Source organism: Condylura cristata, unplaced genomic scaffold, assembly GCF_000260355.1.
Source record: "Condylura cristata isolate star-nosed mole 26May11 unplaced genomic scaffold, ConCri1.0 scaffold00005, whole genome shotgun sequence".
Taxonomy (NCBI): domain Eukaryota; kingdom Metazoa; phylum Chordata; class Mammalia; order Eulipotyphla; family Talpidae; genus Condylura; species Condylura cristata.
The window spans coordinates 40051944-40066094 of record NW_004567106.1 but is presented as its reverse complement, the minus strand read 5'-3'; the positions used below and the strand labels follow the sequence as shown (position 1 = coordinate 40066094).

The window sequence follows — 14151 nt, the reverse complement described above, 5'->3', positions numbered from 1 at the left end:
GAATTTGCTTCTGTTACTAAAGCGTACTTTTCTGATACCCCTGTATGGGCTAATTTCTTTTAAAATATGTAGTATTATCTTGCTGGCAGTTACAAATGCCCCAGTGTATGCCTATTGCCATCATAAATGTCTATTGTTTCATAGAAAATGGACTTTTGTGAAAGAAACCGATTTGGCATCTCTTTTATAATTGTACTGAATGTCTGAAAGGCATAATAACAAGGGACTCTTTTGGAAGGTCAACCTTTATTTGTAAAGTAGCACTTGGATAGTTTTTTAGGTTCAATGAAATCAGTGTTCAGTAATGCAAAATGGTTCATCTATTTTATGGTACCAATTAAATCTGAAAATTCGTATTATGTGTTTTGGCATCTAGTAATTCATTAGATAGTTAGAAGATGAACAGATAGAATGAATTATATAAAATATTTTTTAGATCTCTGATTTTCATAAATGTAGCTTTCGACTCAAAATCTGGTCACTGATAAGGCTAACTAGGTAGTCCTCTATGCATACATCCACTGATAAAGTTAACTCTTGTTCAGTTCATAATGATGAATAATCATTTCAGTGATGGGGTACATTAGAGTTCATTGGTGCGAGAATATAGGGTAGGAGGCTAGAAAGATTTAATTTAGTTACTCTTTTGTTTCTGGTTGTATTTAAGTTTTCTCTCCCACTACTTTTGTGTGTGTGTGTGTGTGTGTGTGTGTGAGCCTAACTAGAGGTTTGTCCATGATACCTTGATGATGGGTGTGGTATGGTAAAACACCTGAAGTACATGATCTTATACCTCTGAATTATACACAGTATTGTAAAACCATGAGGTCTCCAGTTAAGAACAACAGTTCTATTGATTTTTAATGACAGAAAATTGAGTATGACTATTAGAGCACTGAATGTAATTCAAAACAAAAAAACTATTGTTACAAGACTTGGTTGTTTTGAACTTGACTATCAAATCACCATACATATAACTCAAAGAAGGGAAAGCTTAAGTGTTTGGAATATAGTTGAAATAGGGGGAGCTTATGAGAACTTGGTTTATTTTGTATAAGTAAAAAGTGACTGAGAAGTTCAGTATATATATTGCTGGAACAAAATAAGTCCAAGCATATTGTATGTTAATGATGAAAATGAATTTGTGAAATGTTGACTGCCTTGGGAAAATAAAATATAGTGTGTGACCACCTAGTAGTGATACTATCATATCCCTAGTACAAAAATGTATATATGTGTGTATATATATATATATATATATACGTTTTAATTGATTTAACTCACTACTGTAATCTACAAATACTTGGCATATTGAAAACATGTTTATTTTTTAGAAATTTTATTAAAACATAGGAGTTTTAAATGTATTTTATCATCCTTTTATAACATTGCTCTTAGTACAAGAAGGACACAGATGCATTTGCAGGAATGCTTGGCTTTTCCTCTCCCCTTAAATTTGCTTTTTCTAGGTCACACTTTTATTCTTGATCAAAGTGTTATCTTGGAGAATACTTTGGTGTGTCAAGAAAAGTATATTTGCTGGTTTCATAAGATCTGTCACCAGTATTCTTGTAAGTTATCAACCTCTAGATGATTACTTGAAAGAGCTGTGGCCAAAGGTGAACCAAAAAATTGAGCAAAAAGATGGAGAACTTATTTCCTTTCCTTTGAGGAACTAGTGTTGGCAATTCTATAGTTTGTTTCTAAGAAATACTTGTCTTAGGGGAAACGTTTAAAAATTATGACATGAGAACAATTTTCATGTAAAGGATCCCCAATTTTGAAAAAAGTCATTTCTGTATAAGACTAGGAAGTACAGTTGTGATTAAAGTTCTTCTTATCATATATATGTATGATGCACATTTACCTAAAAATGCATTCATTTCCTTTTGATTAGTAAATATTATATTTGTATAATAACCAGTATATGGTATAATATTTATTTTCCTTTAATTCATTGACCGTTGATTGAATTTATAGTTGTGCTACAGTAAATTTCAAAGAGACATGACTCCTGATTTGAATGAATGTACAAATATCCTGAAAAGTTTAAACGATGTATTTTTCAAATACACAGAGAATAGTACAGACAGTATGCTGAAGCTTGGATAATAGTATTAATAAAATTTAAACTATACTATATTTTATATTTAGTTTCTAAATAATGAGAATAACTGATTTTAACCACAAAATTACTTAAGAAACATTTACTAAAATCTCAACACTGAACATATTTCTGCTCAAATACAATAACAGATCATTTTAACTTTTAATTTATATTTTAGTAAAATACTGCTAAACTTCAGGAAATGATTAGGATATGATAAAATAATAAACATATATGACATTTCTTTTAATTACAGTAAAGTTTCTTAGGGACATAGATAAATTATAATTTGATAAGTATTTGTACTTCAGCTTACCAATCATGTAATAAAATCCTATGGAAATATTAATATCACTACAGTGCACATACAGAATCTCATTTCTGAACACTTTTCCATAATAAATCTGCTATAGATTTTAAGCATTTTAAATTCAAGTTTGAGAAGAATATATATCACAACTGAAGAAAACATTATAATTTCAAAAGCAAAGGAAAATATTACCTAATAACAGCAACTTTACAGTTCTTGCATCTCGTTCAGCATCTTGCTGAAGCTTTTTCTCCAGTTCTTTTGATCTTTTAGCTGACTCCTTGCTCTCCGAACTAATTCTACTTCCCATCTTCTGGGGTTGAATACTTGTCAGTTTATTTGCTCACACGTCTTCAAATGTAGAGCACAGCTCTGGCTTAGACATAGGGTGCAAGGCAATGATCCACTGAAGCCCCGACAGCCCATTCCCTCATGGCTCCACTTCTACTTTGACTAAAGAGATGCTTTCTAATCTGTCACCTGATCAGACTAAAAGTGTTCATCCCTGATGGAAACTGAAGAGGACACTGATTATGCTTTCAAATTACATGGAAAATTCCATCATATCTTTGAAAATTTCACTTCACTTAAAGAAAGTGTACATTAATGTAGAAAGTCATCCAAATCTACACAGTAGAGATAATCTACAATGATCATTTCAAATAACGGACAGTTTCTCATTTATTACTCTGATTTCAATTGATTATTAGTGATCAACAAGCTTTTATCTTAAATTTGGACTTTCAGTCTTCTTATTCTTCATAAGCAATCCAATATCACTATAAAAGATATTTATATTAAATTATCCAAATTTACATCGTCTGTGTGGAGCTTATGTCTTAAAATGGTAATGACTCTCTTAGTATTTGTAATTTAACTACAAAACACCTTTATATAAAAAAATGGAACCAAATTTAGTTCTTACATTCATACATACTGTTGTGCTGACACACACAGAAGACAATGCACAGTGTTCCTAAATTATTGATTTTGGTCTCATAATATTCGTCTCTACAAATTGAGCTTTTACTGCTTGTGAGAAATTCAATCCATCAACATTAATTGAGGGTCCACTTGGTGTAGATACTAAATCATGTTCAATTGAATCTGTGCATTAACTCTTTGGGCCCATTACGTAACAGCTGCTGTGCAGGAAGGCAGTTATTGATTTGATACCAAGGGAATAAAAAGCAGTGTTCTTTGAAATAGCAGATAATTTGATTCTTCCTGAAAATAACTATACCTAAAGATGTTCCATGCTTTTCAGCTCTCTCAATGGACATCTTGAACCTGAAGTTCTGCAAGTATGGGGACACAGGTTTTGCTGCATAATATATTGTTTACATTAAGCATAAAATACTTGTTAGGTGGTCAATATTTTCTTTATAAGCAGAGTTGCATACCTGGGGAAGCAGACAAGTCTTTTAGTGTGCATTTTGAAAGTCATGACTATGCCTCACCAGGAAATGCTAGTGTACTCTCAACCCATCAGCCTGTCAGAACTGTTATAGTGAGAATGCTTGTAAAATTTGAATATTTGAGTTTGCATATTGATACAACAAAACAGACTGCCAAATCGAACATATATTCCTGCTTTGTTTTTTACAGAACATATTAGACCACATATATATATGTATTAGCATAGTCAAAACATTTGAAATTCATTCCTTTAAAGCCATGCTATGATAAAGATGTTGAAAGGTTGCTAGGTAAGGGCTCTTGCAAATTATGTGGTTCTGCTTTTACAATGCAAAGGGCCTGCCCTGTAGGAACAAGATTTGCACTGCCTAAGGTTATTTATACTCACTCATGAGCAGAGTTTACTCTGAGAGCTACAGGAATACCAAAGCATTAAATCTTTTTCAGTGGTTTTTTTATCTAATTGAGTACACATGAAACAATTACTATATATGAGTCTTGTAAATAGCAGCTATAATCTGAGATTTGTCATATAATTTAAATTAATGTAAATCTATCCCATGGCATTTTGGCAGGAATATACCCTGGATTTGAAATGGTATGTGTATTCCCAAGACTTCTGAGTTACTAACAAAAACTCATCCGCTCTTCTAGGGGTGGCCTGGGGAGTGTATGTTTTCTGTACTATTTAAGATTATGAACTCTCCCTTCCTTTTAAAACTCAGGTTAAATCATCAAGTTTATGAGATTCTTATGTTATTTTCATCAGTGGCTAAAATAATCAACATAAAATTTGAGATGTATCTATATTTAGGGGAGGGAGACTGGAAAGAGTCAGAGAAAAGAGAAAAGCTTATTTCTTACTCCTCTCTCCTGGGTGCCTGCAGCACAACTTCACTAATGAGCAGGGGTAGTTACTGCAGCTATATCCATGGTGACTCACTTAGGATTGGGGCTTTCTAATCCTAAGAAAATTGATGCAAATAAAATGGTGAATTATTTGCACAATAGTTTGGATGTCCTTCACAGTACTTACACAGTACTAACCATAGGAAATGTTAAATATTCTTGCTGATCAATTGATATAGATTTGGAGGAAATTTTTTCCCTTGTACAGCTCTGAGGTTGACAGTGTAGTTAGTATTTTTTCTATGGTTCAATGCACTGGTAGCCCTACCTCAACATAGTAAGTTTATAATGACAAAACAAAATCAATGAAAAATTCCACTTTTAGCTGAAAGAGTGTAAATGTACATAACTATGAGCCATAGACCAACATAAAAAGTTCTGGAAATTTAATTTTTTTTTTCTTAAAGGTAACACCCTTTCTACTTTTTTTTTTTTTTTTTTTTTTTTTTGGTGGTTGTTGTTACACTTTGCTCAATAGTGAGGGGGAATTGTTAATAGCTAAAGGAAACTAAATTACTCCTTTTTTATTCAGGGGGAGATATAGCCATAAATTTTGTTTGTTCTTGAAAGCAAGGACCATAGATCTCATAGACACTAACATCACAGTATTTTATTTGTCAGCTGAGAGAATTTGTACATACTGAGACACATGTGTGTGTCCACACACCCGTGCACACACCCAGAAAAAAGAAGGCATTGTGTTGGAGCATTGGGATTATTTTTATGATCTGTAAGATTCTTTTTTAAACTGTTTTAACTTTAAAATTTCTTTTATTTTTAATTGTGCTAATATTTGGATATTCCCATCACATATTACCCCCATAGTGTTGTTTTTAGAAATATTTATTGAGAATGGATTTTCAGAACCATTTGAGTTTTTTTGTATCACAGCTTTGGCCAAATGGGAATATCTTCTTTTAGCCCTAAATTGTACACTACAGAGACGTGACTTGAAGTAAAATATAGAAATGAGCAAGCCCTCAGCTCTAAAGGTCACTGAAATAGCACAGGCTTGGTGGGTGTGATAATTTTTCCTCCTGTTATTTGTGGTCAAAGTCTTTGTGGAAACTTCAAAAGGGAACATTGCCCTTAAAAGCTTGAGTAATCAGTACTATATATTTGCAATTCTACATCTAGCAGAGATAATGCACATCTACTTCTAATTTGCTTTTAATATTGTGTTTTGGAGATGTCTCTTCTGCTAATATTGCTTATAGTCATCAAATAGATGGCCTCCAAGAATGTGATAGGTGACTGTCTCCAACCACTCAGCTCTTTGTGGAAATGGTCAATACTGACTGTCTTGTATATTGTTCTTTATCGTGTTTCCATATCTTAAGGGAGGTGTTGACTTCAGGCATTGATTGGGTCTCCCTGGGTGTTTTGAGTCATTGCTGCCTTAGCAATGACCTTTATCCTCACATATTCCCATGAAAATTGAGACAAATCATCCTTCCTTTGCTAATGGTACTCAAATGTACACTTCTGGGAGCTATGAGTATGGTATTTTCTCAAAAGAGTTTATACACCTTGGGAATTCCTGAGTGCAGTCTTTTGATCTTGAGGGAATAGGGCAAAACTTACTGGCTCAAGTTATTACATTTAGATGGTGTAATAAATATACAATGCCAGCATTAAGCAGCTCTTATATCTTAAGAAGTGACACAGATGATATTTTTATTCAGGCAGTTTATTTCTACCTTTACTTTCTTTATGGATAAGATCATATGTAATTAGAAATAAAAATAAGTGTTACAAGCCTAATTGACAAAGACGAGAGTTCCAATAATTTGCTAAAGGGCCTCATCTTGTCCAAAATGATCACTCTTTCAATATTTTTGTACATCTTCTCTACACATTTCCATTACTTAACTACCTTAATTCTTTCTTCACAAACTTCAATTCTGATCATTCCAGCCATCTTTTATATAGGTTCTTGATTCTTTACTCTGATTTATCTCAGTTTAACTTAGCTGATTTGTGCCAGGCTAAATTTTCTCAAAGCTGCTTCATTGTTATCCTTACTGAAAATACAAAGAATACCATATTTATTACTACATTCTGTCTTATGCTTATCACCATACACTCAATAATCTGCCTATTACCATTCAACTCTCCAAACATTTTCCATTGATACAAATAAATTCTCTTTTACGGCTGGACTTTTAACTCTTTCCTACTTAGGTATCTCATCTTAGCTTTCACATGCTATTTCCCCTCATTAAAACTTTCTTGGGTCCTCCCTGGTGGCGCAGCGGATTAAAGCACAGCACTGAGAAGCTAAAGCCACTTCCACATGAGTTCGATTCCCACCTGCCCAGGAGGTGACCACATGGCGTGGCAGACCTCTCCTGACCCGCCCGCTGCTCCCCTCAGCAGTGTGCTTCGTCGATCTGCCTGTTCTGCTCCCCACTCTGTCTCTGGTGAATCCTCTCACCCTCCGCATCTCTGGCCTGTACCCCAGTTCAGTATGAAAAAATAAATAAATCTTTAAAAAAAAAAACTTTCTTGATGTTTCCACACTGAATTTCATAGTATCTATTCTCTAAGAAAGCCTAATAAGTTCTGCATTATGCTTCACATTATGCTGCCACTGATTGGGTGTGCTTTACTTCTGAAATTCTTAAGAGGAGTCTGCATTTGGTCAGTTTGGCCTTCCTCATTAACCTGGCAGGGCACTTTCCATTGATCATGCCATATGATTCTTCTCTTTTGCTGTCAGGCATTAAATGGAGAGAATGTAGAAGAACATCATGTCCATTGAAATAGTTGATGAATAGTGATATGGTGCTTGATAGCAATATGGTGGTGTTTGAAAATTATTTGTTCTATCTTAGAAATGCATTATTCTCTTCCAAATGATTACGAGTGTGATATGTTAGTTCTAAAATTACAGGAATTTATCTTTTAAACAATTGATGTATTAGACAATTGTTATATGCCAACATAGGATATTCTGCAGTAAATAAAAATAGCTAGATGCTACTTCTTTATAGAATTTAAATTCTAGTTTGTGAGTATATAGGGTCTTTTACTCAGACAGACTGTAAAAGTGGTAAATATTTAAAGTGTATAGAATTATAAACAGTGGCAGTTGTTAAAAAATAATAATGGACATAAAATAACTATTAGTTTGGGGTGAGGAAAAGTGATTCAAATTTTACATAACTTGTTCAGAGAGGACTTCACTGGAAAGGTAACCACATTGGATCATGTTTTCTGAAAACTGGCTGTAATATGAAACATACATGCAGATGGTTAATTAATTGCAAAGTACTCTTTGAAAAATCCATATACATGGATAAAGGAAGCAATATTGGCAGAGGGAAAAAAATAGATAGCGATGTAGTTACTACAGATAATTCAATCGGTTTTATATAGGGATTGCACTAAAGATGAAATATTGCTTCAGAAAGATACTGAGATGAAAATTGTTAGTTGCCCACATACCTAATAGCTGGAAGAACAAACTCCAGGCATGAAAGGAGCTTGAATTGATGCAACAGAATGTTCATTTCAGTAACATTTGGGAAAAGACATTAGAGGGGTGAGGAATAAAAAGCATAGGCATCTTAAAGACAAATCTGATCAAAGATACTAGTAGGTGCAAGGACTATGAGGAGCACTTGTATCATGTAACTGAAGCACTGTAATGGAACCAGACTGGTTGGAGTAGAATGAGTACAGGGATGGCAGTAGAGGAAAAAGGATAGTTAGTTGGCCTGATGACACAATAATAAGCACTGACTCTTTTTAGTAGTAAGGAAGGAGAACTGTCTGGACACAGCAATGAAGAACAAGAACCCCTCCTAAAACCTGCACGCCCAGGAGAACAGGGGATGAGGAAGAGAGAACACATCTTGAGAGGACTCTAGGGGAAGAATGAGTGGGGATTTGAGATTACAGCTGAGCTTTAGTTACAGCAAGAAGTTAAGCTTTAGTTACGGCAAGAAGGAAGACAAATAACAAAGAAGAAAACAGAAAATTATGTGGAAGATTGATGTGAAGCACTGTGGACTGGTTTTAGTTAAGGGGGTGGGGTAAGAAGAAGGAGCATCAAATACAGAGATGACACAGCAGCATGAGGGTTAAAACCCAGGTGATAAGAAGGAATCTGGGACTGAGGTATGTATTTGGTACAAATGTGGATAAAGGCATGATGATAACTCATGAGAATCCTGAGGCAGAGAGAAATAGAGAAAATGCAAAAGCTTTGGTCTAAAGTCTTTTCAGATTGGGATAGGAGTACACAGGTTCTTGGGGTCTCAATGACTCCTGCTGTTAGAAAGCAGAGATGGTGGGGCCATAGTATGTGTACATTCTTTCTTGATGAGGAAGAGTCTTAGATAATTCACTACTATGCATTATTTATGGATAATTAAGTACATTAAAAGTACTACAGTGGAATCTGCATAACTAATTTATAGATTGCTAAACACTCACTGTTCTGTTTCTGCCCTCTCACTAAGGCTAAGCTTCTCTACTTGGTTTTTATTATTTGCCTTCACTCCTTGTCTTCAAATCTTCCCCATTTGCTCTTTTTTTTAGGATTTATTTATTTATGCATACAGAACTGGGGTATAGGCCAGAGGTGCAGGGGCAGTGGGAAGATTCACCAGAGACAGAGTGGGGAGCAGAACAGACCAACTGATGAAGTACACTGTTGAGGGGAGCAGTGAGTGGGTCAGGAGAGGTCTGCCAAGCCATGTGGATCATCTCTGGGGCAGGCGGGGCTCGGACTCATGCTGAAGTGGCTTTAGCTTCTTAGTGCTGTGCTTTAACCCGCTGCACCACCAGGGAGGGCCATTTTACTCTTCTTAAAGCCAGATTCTGTCTTCCAAACTCCATATTCCTTCTCTGGAAAATCTCATTCCCTCTTTAACATTTAACTGTCACATGATGAAGCCTCAAATGTTTACTGCCATCTAGATGTCCTTTATTACTCCTTTAGTATTTAAAAATTAACATGTTTGAGATCGAACAAACCATAGTTCTCAAGACACCCTTGTTCCTCAGACTTGACATCTGAATCATTTGAGTCTTCCTTTCTTCTTGCATTTAAAATATGTTCTAGAGCACTCAAAAGTGCTTTTAAATCTTCCCCTTTTTCTGTTTGTATTGTCAACTCCCTCCTACAGGCATATCTCTTTCTCTCTCTCTCCCCCCCCTCTCTCTCCCTCTATCTCCCTCTCCTCTCTCCTCCTCCCCCTCCTCTCTCTCTTTCCCTCCTCTCCCTCCCCCCAACCCCATGATTATTGGACAGGCCCCTTAAAGACCATATTACCTCTTTCCGTTCAGCTGCATTTTTGTTCAATCTGGCATCATACGGATGGAAGATTTATCTTCCCAGCCACAAATGGCAATGTACCTTATAACATGTACATTGTTTAAATGTAAAACAAACTTTTAAGTCTACAAGAGTGGATATCAGTTCACTTTTCTCTGAATAAGAGTTGATTTCAGTTCAGTTTTCTCCTGAAGTTTATAGCCTTCTCATATTTATTCTAAATCCTAGTCAAAATGAATAATGGGCTATTAACAGTATATTTTGTCAACCTTCATGCCTTTCATCAACAACCTTGAGCTGTTCTTGTTGCTACAGGACCTTTTTCATTTCAAATAACTAATGTTCAATTCAAATGTCACTGTACCTACTACTTTCAACTCCAAATATGAAAGCTATCTATATATTCTCTGTAAAAGAAAAGTTTTTAATGAGACCGTTTTTATAAATTATCTAAACAAAATATCTGCTTTATTACCCATATTCATTGATTAGCTGTAGGCTTTGGAGAGACACAGCTGAAAATAAAACAAAAGAAAAATAGGTGCTACTTGCACTTTTATTAGAATTGTGCAGTAGATTCTAATTAAAGTAGATTCCTTCATGAAAGGAAGGAAATGTCCATTGCACTGTGCAATGTGGTACCTACAAACCAAATATGGCTGCTGAGCACTTGAACTGTGGCTAGTGTAACTGAAGACAAAATTTAAAATTTTATTTTAGCTTCAAATTAAAATAGCTACAAAGAGTATGTGGTTTTAGATTTCACACATTTGACCTGTACATGATTTCCTAGGTAAACTTTGTAAAATCCATTCATTGTACCATGTACAACCCTTTGTTATAAAGGATGCTACAAGATTCAGACCTCATTAAGACACTGTACAGCTTCACTTTGCTTCTCTTCTTCCTGTGTCATATGAATCCAAATCTGTTTTTTCCTCCTGTCACACTTACTGTCTTGACACTAACCTAGGTTCCAGTATTTCTGCTCTTCTTGTAGTTTCTATTTTCTGTTTATAGGTTTACAAGGTAAAAATGTTGATCTAGGCCCTTTCTGGTGGCGCAGCTGGTTAAAGCACTGCACTAAGAAGCTGAAACCACTTCCACATGAGTTCGATTCCCGCCTGCCCCAGAGGTGACCACATGGTGTGGCAGACCTCCCTGACCCACCCGCTGCTCCCCTTAGCAGTGTAATTCATTGATCTGCCTGTTCTGCTCCCCACTCTGTCTCTGGTGAAGTCTTTCGCCACCCCTGAGTCTCTGGCCTGTACCCCAGTTCTGTATGCACAAATAAATAAATCTTTTTAAAAAAATGTTGATTTATAGTTTTGAGACATTATTGGTGGTTTGATTGTAGCAGGGAAAGAAATGAAAGTATTTCAATGACCATTAACTTCTCTCTCCCTTCATGGTGCTAGATAACATATGTTCCCATGTCTCCATTGAATTATCTTTTCTCTAGCAAATCTTCATATGAACTCTCTGCTTATAAACCCTACCTATATTGCTATGGAAGTTTAAAATTATGAACCATACTAGAGATTTGCACTCTTGAAAAATATAAAATATAGCTAGGGCAAATAATACAAGGATGTATGAAAAGAGAACTGCTATTTAAAGGTTTATGGTTAATAGCAAATGACGCAAACATACACAGGTTTCAAGGAGTAAGGAGAAAGATGTGTTTCTTTTACATGAAGGTCAAGATGTTACATGAAGGTCAAGATGTTACATGAAAATCAAGAAATGTTACATGAAGAAGTTATTTATTTTTTTTTAAAGATTTATTTATTTGTACATACAGAATTGGGGTATAGGCCAGAGGCTCAGGGGCAGTGAGAGGCTTCACCAGAGACAGAGCGGGGAGCAGAACAGGCAGATCTACGAAGTACACTGCTGAGGGGAGCAGCGGGCGGGTTAGAGAGGTCTGCCACCCATGTGGTCACCTCCAGGGCAGGCAGGAATCAAACTCCTGTGGAAGTGGCTTTAGCTTCTCAGTGCAGTGCTGTAACCCGCTGTGCCACCAGGGAGGGTCCTGAAGAAGTTATTATAATTAAGCTTTGAGTTATATTAAAATTACAAATGAATAAAAGACATTCAGCACATAGTATAGAATGCTGAAAAAATTGGAAATTTGTCAGATGACACAGCAAAAAAACATGGTTTTCGTAGTTGTATCATCTTGTACAAATTTCTTAACATTTATAGACATTTCCACTTTGTAAAATGACTTACAAAGAGATTTTGAAGATTGAGTCAAAAGTTTCATTAAGGCCCTCCCTGGTGATGGCAGCGCGTTAAAGCACAGCACTAAGAAGCTAATGCCACTTCAGTATGAGTTCAATCCCCAGCCCCAGAGGTGACCCACATGGCTTGGCACCCGCTGCTCCCCTCAGCACTGTACTTGTCAGTTGGCCTGTTCTGCTCCCCCCTCTGTCTCTGGTGAATCTTCCCACCGCCCCTGCACCTCTGACTTGTATGCCAGTTCTGTATGCATAAATAAATAAATCTTTAAAAACAAAAAATGGGGGACTGAAAGTTCACAGGCATTTTAATATAGAGCAACAATTATGGCTTTTCCAGATGAAGGGAATGGTCTATCCTGGGAATTCCCATAGAATCAGGTGAGTTTAAAACACAGTGGGTTGACTTACTAAGTAGATCAGTTTAGCTCAAGGATCATGTGTATTTCGGAGCAATGGGAGACATATTTAGTAATATAAGTTGAAATAAGATTATGAAAAGCATTGCTTTCCAAGGTAAGGAGTTTATTGCATATGTTGGAATAAATATTTTTGAAGGAGCAGCCAAATCGAAGCAGTATTTTAAGAATAGAAATCTACAAGTGTCATACTGAAAAGCTGCAAAGAGGGGATATAATTATAGAAGCAATTAGATATCTAGTATGGTAATCAAAACAGTAGGAAGTAAAGATGAGAATCAGAGTACCAAATGTGGGAAGTGATTTTAAAATAATATGTAAATATAAGAAATAACCTAGCAAAATGTAATCGATACTTGATGAGAAGAAAAACATGTAATGAAGTTTGATGCAGTGAATGGAATAACTTTGGTGGAACCAGAAAGTCTTGGATTCAAATACTATCTTCACTAACATGTGAACTTAATTATATAATCAATATTTCTGGGACACATTTCCTTAGATTTCCCATAGATAAACCAGCTGTGGATATGGTTGCAAGCCACTCATATCCTCCTACAAGAATGAAGGACCCCTTTTTAGAATACTGTTGCCTGATATATGTGACCTTTCAGTTCTGTCCAGAAATGCTCTTCAAAAATACCTACCTCATTTAAGGTCACACACCTCTATGCAAAATAGTCTGCATCCAATGTCTGGTGTTTCAAATCAGGACAAATCTGAAAAACCATGATTTTGCAAAAAGCAGAATTGTCCTCTCTATCTAGAATTTCCTTATTGCTTTAAACTCCTGTGATTTGTACAGCTGCTTCTAATCACTCAACTCTCAACTTCTTATCTTCCTAAAATCAAAACCAAATACTTTACTATTCTAGACTTGTCCAGGTGTTTTCCTCTACTTCTCTTGCTTTATCTTTCTAATAGTATTTACCAATACATGAAACTGAACAATTTGATCTTAATTCCTTAAAATTATACCCTAAAACCTAGGGATGGTGTTTAAGTATTATTTAGTTTTCTTGTCTTAAATCTTGGCATAGTGCCTGACATAATTGTAGGCACTCAAAATATGTTGAAGAATGAGTGATCTCTGTTTTGAAGTGAGTTTTCTTTTGGTTAGTTTGATAGAATCAAATTGTTTTGATTGTGACCAGGCATAATTCTAAACTTTGGAACTTTGGTGGGTGTGTGTGTGTGTGTGTGTGTGGATTTTTCTCTCAAAGTTACTGATATGTTATTATTTTAGGATGCTACATAAATAAAAATAGAGTAAGTCATTGCTAAAATGAAAACAGGAAAAATACCTGAGACTTGAAGCAAATGATTTCTCTCTTATTCATGTGCTATATAATAAAATTTCATGGAGACAGTATTTATGGAATTGAGAGACAAGACTTCTGAGGACAGACTTTTGAGTGTTATTTGACAAGTAAAACAAAACCTTTTTAGGTTCCAGT

At 35.4% G+C, this 14151-nt stretch overlaps 2 protein-coding genes across 2 annotated transcripts in view; one reads left to right on the top strand and one right to left on the bottom strand.

Moving 5' to 3' along the window:
- GNAT3 (guanine nucleotide binding protein, alpha transducing 3) overlaps positions 1-2828 on the bottom strand; it is a 38050-nt gene extending 35222 nt beyond the window's left edge. Inside the window, exon 1 of the mRNA XM_004676894.2 lies at positions 2610-2828. Coding sequence (XP_004676951.1) covers positions 2610-2727 — 118 coding nt within the window. The 5' untranslated portion in view covers positions 2728-2828. The remainder of the gene's footprint in view (positions 1-2609) is intronic.
- Positions 1-14151, top strand: part of CD36 (CD36 molecule (thrombospondin receptor)) — a 128969-nt gene that overhangs the window by 12516 nt on the left and 102302 nt on the right. The gene's annotated exons all lie outside the window — the stretch shown is intronic.